Source organism: Bombus impatiens, unplaced genomic scaffold (assembly GCF_000188095.3).
Source record: "Bombus impatiens unplaced genomic scaffold, BIMP_2.2 scf_0135, whole genome shotgun sequence".
Taxonomy (NCBI): Eukaryota; Metazoa; Arthropoda; class Insecta; order Hymenoptera; family Apidae; genus Bombus; species Bombus impatiens.
Window position 1 is genome coordinate 2,669,949 of NT_176554.1, and position 19,045 is coordinate 2,688,993.

The following is a 19,045-nucleotide window of genomic DNA, read 5'->3' on the forward strand; positions in this document are numbered from 1 at the left end:
AAATAATGCTATGTACAAATGCTTTTTGTAGTCACTATATATACATTGACTGTCATAAGAGATATTTTGCGAAATGGTTGCATAGTCTGTTAAAAATGCATTTAAGATGCATTCGTAAGTTAGAGAACCTCTTACAGAATACAGGCACACTTGCCGATTGATTACGTCACTTCCAGGCGTGGTACAGTAGAATGTGTGATGTGCGTGTGTTACTGAAAATGGCCGTACGTGCGGGTCCGTCTAGTTTACTGATTTCACGCACGATAGTTTTCACATTCTTTCAAATATTTGGATTTTGAACGGTGGATTTCTTGATGATACGTGCAGTCAGTGTGAACAGTGGAATCTGAAGATTTTCAGTGGATCATCGGTGATATTAGTCGAGACGAAGTGTGCCTATTTCGTGGTGGATCATTAAAAGAGAAGGTGAGCAGAGGATGTGTCTACAGATTTTTTTTTAAAAATCATACTTTTCAAGAAAAAAAATCCAAGAAATTCTTTATATCATTATCATATTAATGATGTATTTGTGTCACTGCCTCGTATGACTAAGATTAAAACGTTCTTTTGCGATTTCTCAAACCTTGAATCGAGAGAAATACGTCGACTTTACCAAGCTAACAAACAGCATAGATGACGGGAAATTTTGTCGTTGTATTCAAAATACGTAGATACATTGTTTTTTATTATAATTTTCATCTGAAATATTTAGACGATTCTGATGTAGTTTTATTTTCACAAATTTCATCTTTGATAGATTTCTAACACGTACAAGACGGAGAAAGTGTATTTACAAAACGATGGCGGACAGATACGGCTGTAGATTACTTGTCAAAATTGTGTCAACCTCGTGACCGTCAATTTTGACATTCTCAGCACTTTTCTGATCTCGTAGTTTTTTGCTCTTATTGTTCAAAGAATTCCTTTATTTCTTTTCATTTGTAGATCAATCAAATTTGTATTTCTTATTGAATAAATAGATAAAATTGATTATATGTATATCTTAAACCTTTCATAGATAAGTAAATAGATATTAAAAAGTGTAGCTTAATACAATTTATCAGTGAAGCAACCAAGTATACTAATCAGATAGTATGAGCTTCTAAAATTAATAAGAAACTGTTGAATTTGCATTGAATGTTAGCATTTAGTAACATTACTTTTATTATACTTATCTTTTTGATATACATATATACATATATATATATATAATGATTTTATCATAAGCATTTTATTCGTACTTTTCATATTTACTCATTTTACTGAATAAGTAATATTATGTTAATGTTGTTAATATCAGTTATATTCTAATATGTATTTTTCAAATTCTATTCATTTGATTATATCTTTTTCTCCTAAAAATGTATGATATATCCTTATACATATTATATTTATGATTTTTATATGTGTAATGCCTTAGTTCATTTAAATTAAATTTAAGAAGTAATAAATATCATCTGAGTAGTATCACTTCTAGATATATTAGACAATGTTGTAAATATATTATTGTAATTTTTAATGTAATTTTTCTTTATTTCAGCTTGATATATATTAGGAGTAAAAGTAGAAAATTGTTAATGATGGGTTTCATTCTTTACATTTGCATTACTATTTATTTAAACAATATATTTGCTAATTAGTGGATATTGACTATATGGTGTCAAGATGTGGGAGAGATTTGGTACAATCCCCTGGTATGAAACAGGGATATAAGCCAAATATGTGTTTTAGAATGTTTTCTATTCTAGTAGAAAATATGTTAAAATAATGGAAAGTATGCAAAAGTATATATAAGGGAAAGATGATTTTATGCATCTTGTAATGATTTCATATAACAATGAATCATTTAAGAACTACATAAGATTTATGTTTAAGTGTAAAGTACATATTTGTTGCTAATGATAAACATTATTGAGTTTTATGACATAATGTAATAGAAGTGTAATTTTTATACATGCAAATATATTAAATAAGAATCACAAAAATGTCATTCTTATCAAATTTAAAAAAGGCATTCCACTTCGGTGGAAATGACGCGAAGAAAAAGAAATTGTACAATAATATTAAAATGGATTGTAACCCAGAAGAATTCTGGGAAATGATAGGTGAATTAGGAGATGGGGCATTTGGGAAAGTTTATAAGGTAATGCATTGTTTATATAATTTCATAATAAAATGCTTTTAGTTGTAATCGTTCAATTTATTAAACAAGTATTGAATATTTCAGGCACAGCACAGGCAAACTCAACAGCTTGCTGCTGCAAAAATGTGTGCACTGGAAGGAGAAGATGATCTTAGTGATTTTATGATCGAGATAGATATTTTATCAGAGTGTAAACACCCAAATGTTGTTGAATTACATGAAGCATATTTTATTGAGGGTAAACTATGGGTATGTTTACAGTTATATAATACTTATAGGTTTAATATCTATATTTCTCAATTAGCATTTGTATAATTCTATTAATATAAATTTATAGATGTTAATAGAATATTGTGATGGTGGTGCTGTTGATTCTATAATGGTTGAATTGGCAAAAGCTTTAACAGAACCACAAATAGCCTATATATGTCAACATATGACCAAAGGTCTTGCATTTTTACACAAATCTAAAGTTATCCATAGGGATTTAAAGGCAGGAAATGTTTTATTAACAATGGCAGGGGGAGTAAAATTAGGTAATCCTCATACTTTTCAAATTCATATATAATTATTTTATATTCTATATATAAAGAAAAATTAAAAATTACCTTGTCCACAGCTGACTTTGGAGTATCTGCAAAAAACAAGCATACTTTACAGAAACATGACACATTTATTGGAACACCATATTGGATGGCTCCAGAAGTAGTGTTATGTGAGACATTTAGAGATAATCCTTATGATTTTAAAGTGAGTAGCACATTTCTAAATTATACGTTTTTTGTGCTTAGATATTGATATTACGTTTTTATTTTATAATTAACCCTTTGCGGGCTACCGCCGCATATATGTGATCTGCGTAAGCCATCAATTTGGCCGAGGAACTCATATATGCGTTTGGCGAAAACAATTATAAAGCTGAACGACTCATATATGCGTCCCACGTAAACGCATCGCTATGGACGAGAAACTCATATACGCGTTCGGCGAAAACAACTGATAGAACGAAAAGACTCAAATGTGTGTTATTTTATTTATCCTGTGGAGAATCTGTGCATGTACATATGTCTAGAATTTGACATCTATGAATGAAAAACGCGTCTAAGCAGAAATGTGCGCTGGCAATTTTAAATGACTATCGCGGCAGTAGCTCGGCCTCACAGTACGGTTGACTTCGAACCGTCCCGTCCACAAAGGGTTAATATTTTTCATATAAATATATAAATATGTATATATCTTATATACAGGTAGACATTTGGTCACTTGGTATTACTTTAATCGAATTTGCGCAAATGGAACCACCAAACCATGAAATGTCTCCAATGCGCGTTCTTCTTAAAATACAAAAAAGCGATCCACCAAAACTCGATCAACCCGGAAAATGGAGCAAAGATTTTAATGATTTTATTGCAAAAGCCCTTATAAAGGATCCAACGTCGCGACCTACAGCTGATGAGTTGTTGAAACATCCGTTTATAAATCGTAATTTGGATTCAAAACCAATCAGAGATTTATTATTGGAATATAAGGCTGATGTTGTTGAGGAAGAATTGGTTGATGAAGAAACAGAGGTAGTTTTTAATTCTATATTGTTAATTGTCGTTAATTTAATTTAGTTAATTAAGAAGAGATGCAAAAATGAAAATTTTCTATTCGAATAACCTTTGTGTGAAAATAACGCTTTATAACTTTGCGATCTTTTAATTCGTAACAATGTATAGAGCTTTATAAACGGTATTAACATGTATATACGTTGTTACACGCTTTCGTTTTGATAGAAGGCCAAAAAAGCGAAAAAGCACAGAGAACAGTATCAACGGATTGGTAAGCTGCTTTTGAACAAACCACATAGATTGAATTGTTCAAATTTATTAGTCGTTCTTACACGATTAGAAAATGAAAAATATTTATTTGTATTCCGGAAGTTTATAATTGTAATGAAGTATTTTTGTATGCGGTTATGTAAATCTTTAATAAATTCCATCTCAGTTTCATACAACACATAATTACTCTTTGTTATACTTATGCATGATGAACATGCATAATATCTTAGACAGATTCATGCATGTAATATGCGTTGTAAAAGTATGCTTCTCTTTAATTTGCCAAATTAATACGGTAATTTTATTCTCATAAAAATTATAAATATGTATTTGAATTATTATTACATTTATTATTTGTTACATATGGTACTATTTGACATCATAATTTTAAAAATTTTATTAAACTTTTCATTTTGTTTTTCTTTGTAACATTTAATCTAATGACATCCTAATAAATATGGTATTGTAATTTGGATAATTTGGCTGTGCATGCGGCTCTCCTGGGCCTCGCCAGCCCCATCATCCCTGCGTTTGTCAGGTCAGTAGCTTATGCAATAAGTGTTGTGTAACTTGATTTCAATGTATTTTTTGTACATATTATTACAGTTCTTCGCTATTTTTATTGTTTTTACAACTGCAGTGCATAAGCTATTTTTATATGAAATTTATTCATATTAGACCATAATGTTTGTTATAATTAATATTATGGCAATTTTTATAAAAATATATTAATTATGTATTTTTATTCTCACTATTTTTTTTTTTCATATTCATGTAAAGTAATAATTCTTCTTATCTTTTTTGGTATTTTAATAATTCCTCCATTTTGCATACTTTATTATTCTTAGAAGTTACATTTCGTATTTTGTATCAGTTTGGATATTCTTAATTATGAATTGTATCGTGTGTATGAATTATGTAATCATATGTAAATAAAATAGAATCATACAAATTTCAGGAGCAACGTACATCTCAGCTTCCTCTGGAGCTGGATCAACTCGGAGATGACTCTGCGTCTATGCGCAGTGACGCTGATGTTCAGAGTAAATATGATTTATACTATATTAAATGCCGTTTAGGTAACGATGAAAATTATTATAAATTGTGCTTATATTTCTTTTTTCAGTTTCTGAAAAGGAAAATCTTGTTGCATCACCTGTGTCAGCGAAAAAAGAAGAAAATCATAAACGAGAAATTAACAGGGATGGTGAAAAGGAGGATAGAAACAAGAAATTACGTAAAGCAGAATCAAAAGACAACATACCTGTCTCTGTTGAGAAAAAACAAGTACATTTCTTTTCAATCAATTGTAGATATTTTTAAATAAATAGCAATAACATCGTAATTTAATTTTCAGGCACCTAAACCTCCTAGTACAAATGAAACAAACGAACGTAGGGTATCTCGAGAAAAAGGGCCTGCACCTCCTCCGCCACTTATGCGACAGAATAGTAAAATTGAAGATAAGGAAAATAATTTGAAAATGATTGATAAACAAAGCGATGCAGAAGTATTAAATGAATGTAAGTTTACTGACAAGCAACAGAGAGACAAAAACGAACCGTCTCAGTCTGCTCAGGAAACGATAGGTAAGGAACAAACAAGTGTAGACGCGCTCTCCGAGAAAACAAGCGTACTACCTAGTTTAGAAAAGAATGTACCAGATAATAATGAAAGAGAGAAGAATAAGATAGATGATGCAAACAAAGGTGATATCAGGCAAAGATCTGTAGATAATAAGACGAATTCATCACCGAGAACACAATTATCATTAGAAGAGAAAAGGAAATCAGCACCAGTTAAATTAGAATTGGCCGAAGATTGGACGAAACCAGTATTCAATAAACAATCGTCTTTAGAAGAAAAGAACAGGTACTTATTTCTAGTTGTGTTAAATTTTCATCGACATATTCGCACATGTTTGTTTGAATTTATATCTAATTTAATATTAATTATTTATATGAAGGACATTAAATTTCAGAATTGAAAAGAAAACTCCAGCTGATATACAAGTTAAAGGACAATCTTCATCAGAAGAAAATTATAAGAGTTTACAAGAAAAACGAAAATCTGTAGAGCAAAAGTTAAATGCAGTTTTAGAGAAACGGTTTTCGATGGATACTGAAATGCGAATGAGTGTTTCTTCTATGGAGACGTTATCTCAACGAGATCTAACTGCAAGCGCATCCGAAAAAAATATCGTTAAAGCATGTTCTACTGAAGATGTTAAAACTGATTATGGAACATCTAAACCAGAATCTGTTGTCAAAAGTCATAGCGAAGGATCTTCCAGATATGTTTCGTTAGAAAACTTTTCGGACGAATTTGACGGGAAACGGGATAAAAAATGGCCAAGTAAAGAACACAATTACGAAAATATGACGAGCAACAGCGATAACGTAAACTGTGAGAAAAAAGGTTCTTCAGTGAATGTATCAGTAATTACATCAACTCCCATTAGAAATGCTTCGAGAAGAAGCAGCGGTGATAATGTAGTTGTCATTACCGGTAAAATCAAAGTTACTTTATCATTTTACATTATACAATTAGTTTATTGTTTATAACAATAGTCGTAAATATTTAGTTCATGTTATAAGATTAGAAGTGGATTATTAATACTTATAGGAATAAAGGAATACGTATTGATCTTTCAGGTAAATCCGACCAAGAAATACGTCCAAATACATCAACCGTCCGGATCACAGCAGATAGTCCAGATTTATCGAATAGTCTTGCGAGCAACGTTAGTCAAGTAACTGTAGTAACGACTCATCCTCCGGTTCTTGTCGATGCTGTGTCACTGGCAGCGAGTCCTTCTTGTCGTCAACCTCCTCCAACATCGGAAGTTGTTATTGTAGCGAATGAATTAAACAAAACACAAGTGAACGAAAGTTCAACCGACGATGACGGCTTTCCTAGTTTAGATAGCTTAGAGTACATGCCCCAAGAGCAACCTATAATTCTTACAGACGTTTCTAAAAGAGTTGGCAAGAAGTTAGACGAATCCGAGGTTCTCATTGTGAGTCCGATCATAGACGAATTGCAGGACACTAGTCACGTTTCTGTCGTTACCGTCGGCGAAGATAAGGAACAAGTGAAAGATTCCTCGATACTTAATAAACACGAAGCCGTACGAACTTCTTCTTCTCACAGTGACGCAAGCTTAATCGAAATGTCGAGTACAAAAAGCGATAGCGGAGATGAAATTACTAAAATGATAGTTGCTGGGACGACTATAGAATCCATAGATATCGATGAAGTGGAAAGAAGTTCCAAGAAAATGAATGGTTTGTTGAAGAACGATAAATCTGCAATGGTTACTCCTATGGACGAGAAAACGTTGAAAACGCTTAAACAAAAAGAAGTAAATAAAGGATACAAAGAGAAAAGAGTATCTCCGGATAGCTTCGAAGGATCTAGATCTCAAAGTGAATCTGGATCGACAAGGTCGCATACGCCCAGTAAGAGCATAGATCGCTCCGATGCTGAATCCATTTCTACCACGATAAGTCAGGATAGTAGGGAATCCAGCAAGGAAAATCATCTAAGTCAAGGACAATCGGCGGAAGTGGACGAGGAAGTAGTATTGCGACGGAAGCCCGATTATAATCGTGATATACCACGACCAACAAGAACGAAAGAAGATATTCAAATGATGAATTTGAAGAAAAAGACGAGAAAGCGAACTAGAAAGTTTGAGATCGATGGTGTCGTAGTTACTACGACGACGTCGAAGGTAATTTACGGCGATGATGAAAACGGTAAAGTTTATGACGATCAAATCTTTAGGAAGCAAGAGCTAAGAGAATTAAAGATGCTACAGAAAATGGAGCAGAAACAGTTTCAGGATTTATCGCAAAAGGCACAGTTTAACAAAGATCAACAAGAGAAACGTTTCGAGCAAGAGAGACAACTTTTGGAAAGAAATGCCGAAACTGATCTGGAAACACTCGCTCGGCAACAGAGGCAACAAATCGAGCGAGCGGAAGCGCAACAGGAGGCCGATCTTAGGCTCGCTTCGAAAAAGATTCGTAGTGAGCAAGAAAGGGAATTGAAACAGTTCCGCGAGGGATTGAAACAGGAACTAAAGTTACTTAAGCACGAAGTAGATTTAATGCCGAAAGATAAGAGGAAGAGTGCATTTAAGATACGCAAAGAAAAATTGGAGGCTGAACACGAGGAAAGGGAAAAGCACTTTTTAGATAAGCTTAACGAAAGTCACGAACTATTGTTGAGAAGATTATCTGATAGCCATCGCGAGAAAATTGCTTTAATGGAAAGGCAATTTTTGCAGCAGAAGCAACAGTTGATGAGAGCTCGAGAGGCAGCGATTTGGGAGCAAGAAGAACGGCACATTCATGAGAAACAGCAGTTGTTGAAGAAACAGCTAAAGGATATTTTCTTTTTACAAAGACACCAGATGCTGATACGTCATGAAAAGGAATTGGAACAAATGAAGAGAATGAATCAACGAAAAGAGGAGGAACTGATTAAACGACAGACGGTGGAACGTAGAAATTTGCCGAAAAGAATTCGCAACGAGATGAAGGCGCGTGAAATGATGTTCAGAGAATCTATGAGGATTTCTATGTCGTCGATTATCGCGCCGGATCCCGATGCTGAAAGAGAGAAATTGAAAAAATTCCAAGAGAATGAGAAAAAACGATATAGAGCCGAGCAGCAAAGATTCGAATTAAAGCATTCACGGCAGTTGGAAGAGGTAAGAGCGCAAAGCGATGCCACAATCAAAGAACTGGAACAGCTGCAAAACGAAAAGAGAAAGATGTTGATGGAACACGAGACATTGAAACTAAAGGAATTAGAAGAGGCGTATGGTAAAGAGCTTCGTGAATGGAAAGGGCAACTCAAGCCACGAAAACAGGTAAATCAATATTAATTTTCCTTGTTACTTTGCCTTTCATATTTCGCGAAGCTTTTCTTTTCTCCTTTCCTCTCTTTTGCTCTCTTTTTCTGTCTTCTTGTCTACTCTTTCATGTTTTCTTCTTTTTATCTTCTTGATAACGATTATACGTAGAGCGAAGTCATAGGTTTCCATGTCCTGTGGCTCATACGATGATCGATGACCAGCGCGAGAAGAGATATGAATGAATCGCGATTTTTAAGTAAGCTTAATAGAAACAAGCATGGTTATACTGAAATAAGCTTAATGTACTTGTTATAGAAGTTAGAAGCTGAGCTGACGGCTGAAATGGAAGCATTGGAAGCTCGTTACCGAGACTATTTGCCCTCGAGTCGTAGTGGTTTCTCTTCTCCCCTTTTATGTATAGATTATTCTCTCTTTTATTTTGAAAGTTGGAAGAAATCTCCGCGTTTGCCCCGCTCTACTCCAACGTCTCCTTCTCCATTTACCATTCCAAGGGTGTCTCTAAGAGTCAGTAGTTCGGACACCGGTTCCATTAATGGCATGCTATCACGAAGTCGATCCAAACCAGATCTGGTACCACCTCCTTCGTCTCGTAGATAGTAAATACTCCGAATATTCTGTTGTGTCTCCTTTCAAATGTTTTCGTTATTGAGAGAGAAGTTTCGAAATAATCTTGTAACTTATCGTAATCCAGTTTTTCGTTTGATGTCTCGTTCGATTTACCATTTATTTCAGAAAACAAATTTGGATTTTCATTCGACATTTTTATAGATGTTTTCTCAAGACCTATCTTTTTATTATTTCGAAGTTTCTCTCGTTGAATTATGCTTTGTGCATTCAAGGGTAACATGCCCGCTTTACTCACCGTTGCTTCATTTATTTCCCAATATTTATCGTTTGTTTAAATGCTGTATACACTCATTACTATATATGTATATGTACATACGTATACGTATGAATTTGTCTTCTCCCTCTCCCCTACATACATATATATGTACATTTAATATATTTTTAATATATTTTTGCGTAACCAATTCCAAGGAAAATGTATATTGTTTGGGCTTATACGGAATAACACTTGAATGAGCAGTAATATATCGCCAGGAAATAATTAATTTATAACATCAGTTTTGTTTGCCACTCTTAAAAAAGATATAAAAATCAACAAAACACGTATTCGTAAATCGATAAGGGCGTGTCATTGTTAGCTACTAGGTAAAAGTCTATGATTCTCTAAGTATTGAAATGTTAAAGAATAAGTAGCTGGCATTAATTAACTTATGGATGAAATGTCATTGTTATATTACTATGTCGTAGATTTATCGTTCATGTGCAGAACATTTGTCAAGTTTCCATCGCTGATGACCATAAAGTTCCACGGGATATTTCAGTTGACGATCATTAATGTTCACAGAATATTAACAAGCACTCATACTTATTATTAGTAAAATAGAATTGTACTTTATGCAGACTTTATGTTTAATTAGACGTTTATCGTTCGTTGTATTATCGATAATAATATATGCAAGTGTCGTATCTCGATAGCAGCTTTTCGATGGTTATTAAGTAAAGATCATAACAGGGTGAATCGGTGATAATTGTGGGCTATATGTTGTATACTTACCGGACGTAGTAAAAATGTGCGGTAAATGCTTATACATATCAAGGGTTCTCATATAAGTGTTTCCAATGTGTACGTTAGATTATGTTATTCCCACTTTTATTACGTACCTCTTTCATTAAGAATCCAACACGCAACATGTCGGGAAAGAGATTCCACGACTGGATATGAGAACGGTCTACTAGGTAATAAACAAGGTCAGTCTAAAAAACGTCTGTTGATGCGAATATAGAGTAAATAAGGCATAGATATAGTATAAGCGATTAAGAGCAATTAAACGATTAGCTCCACGAGATCTATACGTTTCTCTTTAATTCTTTAAAGCGATTTAGTTTTCTTGAAACTTATTCGTAGGGAACACCGTTTATATCCATCGCTATTTTACACATTATGTATTATCTATTTATTTGAATATGTCAAAATTTTCCTTTACAGAAATTGGAAGAACAGTTTGCGTTACAACTGGAGGAACAAGAGGCGATTTACGGGCCAAGCGCGATACCATTGTGCTTACCAGCAGATCTTACCGACTTGACGCATCATACAGTTGGTTCTACACGTAGTTCGCTTTCTTCGGTGAGCGAGGGTTAATGTCTAATTAATCTCTATCGTCGAACCGAAATGAAATTTTCTTACCCCTTAAGAATAACAAATGAATCACAGAGCTCCAAATGTCGAGGTAATTCGAAGGTCAAGTTACGCGAGCTCTTTGCACGGCTATTCGATCTGGCTTAAATTTTGGAACAAGGACCGGCGAGTAATTCGTTTTGATTGTAATAAGATCTATAACATGAAACACACGATAGGCGATGCTTGGCGTGCAAGGTGTGGCTATTCAGCGATCGGTTATACATGGAAGAACTATTTTCTTTAATTCGATGAAATACCGATAACTATGTAAAACGTTGTGAACATCTGTGATTTCGGAGCATCGCTTTGCAATGATATACATACATACATATGTTGTGACCGAACTGCGAAATAACTAACAAACTTTTAACGTTTTCAAGAAACGAAGAGAAGAAGAAGAGATTAGAAAGTCGGTTTTCTCTCTTAAGATATATTTTATATATCAAATATGAATTGTTATATATAAATGAGATGAATTTCTTACGGCGATCTTGTCGAAAATATACTGGATACATACAGACCATACAATCCGCCCGATGATCATTTCTCCTGAGAACTTTGAAGAACAAACGTGTTCTCGTGATCAATGGTGTACGTGATCCTACAATAAATACATTTTTTCTACATCTTATATACGCATGCATATTGAACTAGAGTCATTGAGACAATTCCAGGACAATTTATCATCCTATCGTGAATACACGTGACAGTGTCTAGTGTGTTCGTAGAATATCTAGCGATTTTATGCGTACATAATGCACACGTGGAAAAAGTATATTTTCGATTGTCGAATGTATATACATGTATATGCTTGTTGTGCTGTCGAATGTCAGGATACAGGCATTTGCGAGGATTCGGTGTTGAAGCAAGCATAAATGTAGATCGTAATTGCGCGCGTGTTTTAAACCGATGCACGCAGCGTTCAGGTGCCACTTTCGAATCGAAGCGTCGTCGTATCTGAACAAACGTGTAATCGTCGCGTCTTCATTATTAGAATGTTCAACGAGTTGTATTGTTTGTAAAGAGAACGCTAAATCTCCATTGATAGATTGTTTTTTTTTATCGAGATACGGATATATTTTTAGTAAATAAACGTTCAACAATACGAATCAAAGGTTCACGCCAAATATATACAATGTATGATTGCTTACTGCGCGTCTATATAGTCCGAGGACATTGTAGAGGATTTCTTTGATGCGTATTCAAAACGAGCATGTGTGGCTAACGCTCGTCCTAGATGTAAAGAAGCATATTTGTATAAAATATTTCCTTTCGTTTTCCCTTTTTATCTTCTTTATTTCCTTTAATTGTACAGTACTATTAATTTTTATATCTCTGTTTGTTCACGTTAATCTATCTGGTATCGTGCTTATTAGTACGATAATCGATCAAGGAACTTTGTATATAGAGAATCAGAATGAATTGTTTGATATATTTTGATTATTCTACTTTATCGTATCGAGAATAATGTTTACGACGAATCTTTGCGAGCAATTCATTTACCCAGTTTCTTGCGAAACACGTAGAAAATGGATCCATTTCGTCGGATGATCCTTCTCACCGTGGATGTATATCACACATGGGTAAAATGATTTTGCGATGTTACGGCTAACTCAAGTGAAATTTGACCGCGTGTTTTGCGATCAATCTTCGCTCGAGTTCTTTCTTGGTTGGAAATGATGCTACGTATGACGTAAATAACACGAAGTACGAAAAACATAGTAGTTCGTTTAATTAAAAAAGGAAAAGGAAAGAGGACGTTTGCCAAAGCATATGTACATATATGTATTCTTGAAACGTTAAGATTTTGGGAATATAAAGGAAAAGTATGAGGCATGATATGAAAAAAAAAGAAAATCTTAATACTGCCCTTTGTCGAATTTGTGTCGTGCGCTGCAATTGTTAGAAAATACTCGTTAATCGTGCCTGTTGGATCCTATTCTGTCAAAGATTTTATGTTTTTTTATTCATCGAGAGGACGATGCATCTGGTTCTTCTTAAAAGGGATCAATTGTATGAAAAATACGAAACTACGGAAGTAGACCGGAGATTCGTTTACCTATAAACGAACGGGGGATCGATAGCGCAAGTTCCAGCAGTGACTATATGGGAATTTTATATAGGGCTAATGAATTTTTTAATCATCAAGCACGTGTGCATTGTACGTGGGAATTATTGCAAAGAATTAACAAACAGAAGAGAAAAAGAGGACGAAGCCATTGTCGTGTGCGTTGTATATTCGATTGAAAATATTTATACTACGACGATTAAAATATGATGTAATGTAAAGAGGGTCGGAATCGACTTTATTGTTTCGATTTGTGCGAATAGTCACCGTTAGGATTGTTTTTCTCTTTATTTCTTGTTTTTTGCCGAATGCTTCTTTCGTTCTTAATCATTGTACGTACAGTGTTTAAGCACAGGAAACTGTTTGTTACGATTTTTTTTTTTTTGATTTGTATCCATTACAAGAATTTCGTTATTACCAATATGTTTAACATTGAGTCGCAACCTGACATGCAGGCGCATACTTCTACACATAAGAAATCAATAGACTGAGAACAAGTAAAAGGGAAAGAAATCGGAAAATGAGATTATTTTACACTAAGAAACGAAGCTTGCTAAAAATTGTCTTACAAACGAAAGAAATTAATACTTCATTTTATTTTCTGATTTAGATGAAACGTACTAATCGGTCACACTACAAAAATATTTATTAAATATTTATACCTATTTTAATTTCAATCAGAAATATTCCGAATTTTACCTTTATTCCGAAACTTACATTTCAGAAGGAATTGAAGAATCAACATCTCGAACGTTTATTGTGTAATATAAAGCTTTTTATGTAAGCGGTATACAAAGAAATTCTCGTTTATGATTTCAGAACAGAGCATTTTTTTTTTTTTTACTTCTAAACCTTATTGTATGTATTCGATCGACTTTACGCATCTGTGTGTTTATTCATCTTAGATTGAGTTTATTTTACACATATACAACGTACATAGATATACATATATACATTAAACCTTTTCGTCAGTAATCGATTTCGTGGCTGATCTTTAAGAAATACAAGACCGTCGTTCTTGCGAAGAAAAAATAATGAATTCGTATTTTATTAACAAAGATAGGAAATAGAATGATTTACATAGATAAAGAATTGTAAGTGAATTTATTCGTTGTTAAGTTCAAGAAATTGAATTCAGAGTGTAAGTGATATAACAGTTGATATATATACAAGTAACGATCCAGGAGGTATTAGGATATCTACGCATTCTTATAATTGAGTAAGCGTGTTTGTGCAATAAAAATTGTTACGAGTTTCACGCTCGTACTTCTTACGATAGAGAGTTTGATTCGACGATTTACGCGAGGAAAAGTTTGACAGAAATCAAGTCAGTGAAACGAGTGACATGCAAGAATGTTTTTGAAATAGGAGTGCGATCTTATAGATCTTATTAAAATTCGTCTCAGAATGCAACAAACGAGTCGATTACACGCAACTAAGTAACATAACAGTAACATAGTCGCTTTTCAAATGTGGTGCATATGAGTAGCCATTTTGACAGTGATGAGCGCTCGGAACAGACTCGTACTAGCATTTCTTGAATTTGAAAATAGATCGATATAATTAAGTGGACTATTAGATGTAGAAATTTGCCGAAGTAGTTGATTAAGGAGAAAATGTGCGAGTCAATTCGAATCTAGAGATAACATTAAGGAAAACGTTCGTTGAGAAAAAAATGGAATTACGAAGTTTTCGTACAAAGACAGTGCGCCTCGGTCGATTTCTACTTCTACATTCGTGCTACTGATTTCTACTTCCACGTCACCCGCGCCAAGCTGCTGCACGATTCAACAGCGTATTACCACCTTGTGCTTTTCAAATTACCTGTTACTACGACCGTTTGCTTTGTCTCCCTTCTATTAGCGTTTTTTAGCGACCTTAAAGCCTTGCTCAGATTTATCAAGTCACTTGAATTTTCTAGGAATCTAAAGTAATTCGAAATTCTTCATCGGCATAAAATTTCATTTACATGGTTCTCTTGAAATATTTTTCCCAAGTTTCTTCGTTTATACTCATTAATCGAGTCATTTGACTGTTATGTTACTTGATCTGACACGAAATATGCTTGCAAGTTTCAAATGAAGTTGAGGTTCTTTCCTTGACCTGCTATTTACAGTTTCGTACTTGTTGATATTGGTTCCCCCAAACCTCTACTTTTTCTGTATTTTATATTCTGTCATATATTCTATATACAATATTTCTATTATGTTTATAATTATAATTATAATTTTACATACATACAGTGGCTCACGAATGTACTTCAACACCTGTCGCAGAGAATTTCTATAAATATATCATGTATGCGTTATACGAAATGGTACACGACTGTTATGATTATATCGATAAACAGTTCGATTAATCTGAACAAGGCATAACGCAAAATTTCTTGATTTTGTGTCTAACGAACGTCAAACTAATCGATTGTTTTGATGTTGTTTATACCGGATTAATATTTGTTTGTTTTATTCGGTATGCGAATGAAAGTAATTTGCGACAGATATAGTTATTTAAAGTAAATTTTATCTATCTTGTGCGAGCTAGAGAGTTCCCAGTTGGTATATATGTCGGAGATGAAAGGACATCGGGACTTCCCTTTTGGAATGTTGGGAAAAACTCCAATACCCTGGTCCAGATTTTTACTATAGCTACACTTAAGTAATAAAAATAAGAAATAGTTTTAATGTTCCAATCCGGCTTTATGACGATGGGCTTGGGCTCTAAGTGACATAGCGGGTCACTGAACGTAGCCACGGTCACGGGAGGGATGTGTACCTGACAGAGATATGGAATGATTATATGGCTTTCCCTAAAAACAAAGATTGATCCGAGAGGTGGGGAGAGGAATATATAAGGGCAGTTCCACTTGGAGTTTTTTTTTTGGAGTTCATGCAGATAAGTTTTACTTGTACGTGGAGTTATTCGTGTATCACATTGCATTCGTCATCCCGTGGACCGTGGATTCGTTATCGAACCTGAATTCGTTGTCATCAGCATCTCGACCATCCGATAGCCGCTATTACTTATAGCCTTTTGTAGTGCCCACATTTGTACCAATAAACATCAGCTATATCCGCGATTATAAATTTGAGTGAAGGTTCATCGAACGCCCAAAATTCCAACCTTAATCCGACATATATATATACACAATAGTTCTAACAAACGAGTAATTAAAGAGAGATAACTTTTTATATGATAACTCTCACTTAATTGATGCGACATCGACTGAAAACCATATGCAGAGATATATCGTTGTAACATAGAGTCTTTACAATTAATTGCTCAATACTAGATATAATTGAATTCAATATCGAGCATTAATATAGATTGTAAGACTAATGTTATGATCATTTACATGGTAATGTTATAAAAAATACTACAATAAATATTTTACTTCTACAGTTGGAATAGTTTAATTACGAGATTTCAACAAGATATCTGTGTTTACAGTTCGTAAAAACTTTATCAAAGTAGTCATCTGTCAACCGCGCTTAACCGCGTAGTGCAGGAGCAAAATAGTGATATTATTACGCTGATAAGAATGTGGCTTTTTATTTTATCCGTTTTCGTCTTTGTTTAAATTCCTCTTCGTGTCTTTCTCGAAGGATATAAAATAGGACGGGAGTAAACTAAAGCTGTAATTTTGTTGACGCAAGTGCGAACCTTTGTGTTAGGTGCCAGGATATACCTTCATTTAAATATATAATAAAGCGTAAGTTGCAAGCGGCTATCGAACATCTAGCAAAAGCTATTTCGTGTTTCTGATTACTTACAAAGATAACTCTTGAAATTTGACTAATTTATTAATTAACAATGTATATACGAATATCTTCGCTTATTCGTTTCTTAATGTAAATGTTTAAATTGTATGCTTTTTAAAAGTAATTTAATTCAATTTAAAATTGAAATGATTATATATGAAATTATGATGGATACTTATAGAGAAACGAAATACTTGAGTTCATCCTAAAATAAAGTCTAAACGTCTTATATAAATGTATATACTTGTTTCTTTGATAATCAACGCAATGTTCTTTATTGCATAGGTTACGTACGAATCTGCAAATGGCTGAATCGATGAAAAAGAGAAAGGTATGCGTAATAGGAGCCGGCGCAGCTGGCCTCTGCGCAGCTAGACACTTTGCGCGAAGTTTGAATTTCGAATTGAATGTTTTCGAGCAAACAAATGATATCGGCGGTACATGGGTTTACAAAGAAGCAACTGAAGTCGACGAAAATGGTTTGCCCGTTCATTCGAGCATGTATCGAGACTTAAGGTTTAATTTTGTGCACTTATTTTTAATTTACTTAATTAATTTTTCAACTTATTTTACGTTATGTTATGTCTATCGAGTAACTGTTAAAAATAGAAGCAGAATACTGGATTTGTCATTGTAGAACTAATTTACCGGCGAAAATTATGAATTTCCCTGATTATCAGAGATTGAACGCTGAAGAACCATGTTGTGTGACACATCAGGAAGTTCGCACATATTTACAGAATTACGCGGAATACTTTGATTTACTTAAACATATTCAGGTAAGCGGGAATAAGTCTCGTTGTTGTGTGAGAAAATTTTTATTGACTTGCTATGAAAGGTATAATGTTATAGTTTGGAACACGAGTAGAATCCGTTCGATTGCAAATTTCAGCCGAAGGCAAAGAAGAATGGGCTGTACGAACAAAAGTTGTAAAAACAAAAGAAGAGAAAGAAAGTATCTTTAACGTTATAATGATCTGTAATGGGTACGTTTTTCATAAATATCAAATATCGTAACGATTCGTGATATTTTATTTTTACTTTTTCAATGATATTTTATTAATTTTGTTTTAATTATATTTGATTTAGACATTACTTCGATCCTTACATACCAATGATACCAGGAATCGAAAAATTTCCGGGTACGATACTACACAGTCATTCATATCGAAAGTCAGAAGATTTTTCTGGTAAAAGCGTTTTAATCTTGGGAGCAGCTGCTTCCGGAGTCGACATCGCTCTTGATTTGGCTCACCACGCATTTCGAATATATTTAAGCCATAATAATGAAAGGTATTTCCAATAATTTTGGAATATAGTTACTTAATTAATTTTCAGCGAAGAAATTAAAGCATCATATTTTTAATGCATATAGATTAAATAGCCCCTTACCATCAAACGTAATCGAAGTGTTAGGTGTGGAAAAGATAGAGGAGGGGAATATTCTTTTAAAAGATCAAAATTCTATTACGGTGGACGTATTTATGTTTTGTACGGGGTATCGGTACAGTTTTCCATTTCTAGACGAAAACTGTGGAATTCGAGTAGATAATAACTTCGTGACTCCTTTATATAAACATTTAATTAATATTGACCATCCTACAATGTGTATTGTTGGAGTGCCTACTGTCGTTGTTCCATTTCCTATGTTTCACATGCAAGTAATACGATTGATATATTAAATATCATATTAAACGTGTATATGAATATTATTAAACATGCGAGTAGCGGATATATAGATGTAAATTTTCCAGATACAATACTTCCTTGCATTATTAGAGAAAAGAGCAAACTTACCAACAAGATCAATTATGCTGGAAGAGTCGAAGTTAAAAACCTCGAAGAAAAGACATGCACACAAATTAAGTGACAAACAATGGGATTACAACAATGCGTTAGCCGATGCTGGAGGTTTCGACCGTTTGCCAAAATTCTATAAACTCGGATACGAAGTGTGGTCAGCGCAAAGGAAAGCAAATCTTTTGAACTATAAGAGGGCTAGATTTGTATTATCCAAAGATCAAGAAACTGTTGAGTTAGTCATACCGAAAGGAAGTGTATAAATATAAATAACTGTTAAAAACTGTTAAATATAATATTACAGTTTTATAAGTTTT

The 19,045-nt window shown here is 33.8% G+C and overlaps 2 protein-coding genes across 10 annotated transcripts; both read left to right on the forward strand.

Moving 5' to 3' along the window:
• Positions 1 to 145: 145 nt before the first annotated feature.
• Positions 146 to 13,988, forward strand: LOC100744562 (serine/threonine-protein kinase 10). 7 transcript variants are annotated; one of them, XR_004461067.1, is made up of 15 exons: positions 146 to 426; positions 1,541 to 2,143; positions 2,228 to 2,392; positions 2,481 to 2,679; positions 2,763 to 2,893; positions 3,391 to 3,714; positions 3,922 to 3,967; positions 4,449 to 4,504; positions 4,925 to 5,009; positions 5,093 to 5,253; positions 5,324 to 5,838; positions 5,948 to 6,474; positions 6,621 to 8,848; positions 9,149 to 10,669; positions 10,908 to 11,011. XR_004461067.1 is itself a non-coding variant. In XM_033319012.1 (14 exons), exons 2-14 carry the CDS (start codon positions 1,985 to 1,987, stop codon positions 11,061 to 11,063), a joined length of 4,752 nt encoding a protein of 1,583 aa, XP_033174903.1. In that variant the 5' UTR covers positions 152 to 426; positions 1,541 to 1,984; the 3' UTR covers positions 11,064 to 13,988. The 7 variants fall into 7 exon arrangements, 2 of the variants coding, with proteins under 2 accessions (XP_033174903.1, XP_012237005.1); XR_004461068.1 differs by having other exon boundaries at positions 4,458 to 4,504; XM_033319012.1 differs by lacking the exon at positions 9,149 to 10,669 and having other exon boundaries at positions 152 to 426; positions 10,908 to 13,988.
• Positions 13,989 to 15,798: 1,810 nt separating this feature from the next.
• LOC100744761 (flavin-containing monooxygenase FMO GS-OX-like 2) lies at positions 15,799 to 19,037 on the forward strand. Of its 3 annotated transcripts, XM_033319022.1 has the most exons (8): positions 15,799 to 16,525; positions 16,618 to 17,018; positions 17,214 to 17,444; positions 17,566 to 17,707; positions 17,781 to 17,914; positions 18,018 to 18,221; positions 18,304 to 18,589; positions 18,683 to 18,991. In XM_033319022.1, the coding sequence occupies exons 2-8, from the start codon at positions 16,981 to 16,983 to the stop codon at positions 18,989 to 18,991; spliced, it is 1,344 nt and encodes a 447-aa protein (XP_033174913.1). In that variant the 5' UTR covers positions 15,799 to 16,525; positions 16,618 to 16,980. The 3 variants fall into 3 exon arrangements, with proteins under 3 accessions (XP_033174913.1, XP_003486936.1, XP_024221115.1); XM_003486888.4 differs by having other exon boundaries at positions 15,820 to 16,879; positions 18,683 to 19,037; XM_024365347.1 differs by lacking the exon at positions 15,799 to 16,525 and having other exon boundaries at positions 16,981 to 17,018; positions 18,683 to 19,037.
• Positions 19,038 to 19,045: the final 8 nt, after the last annotated feature.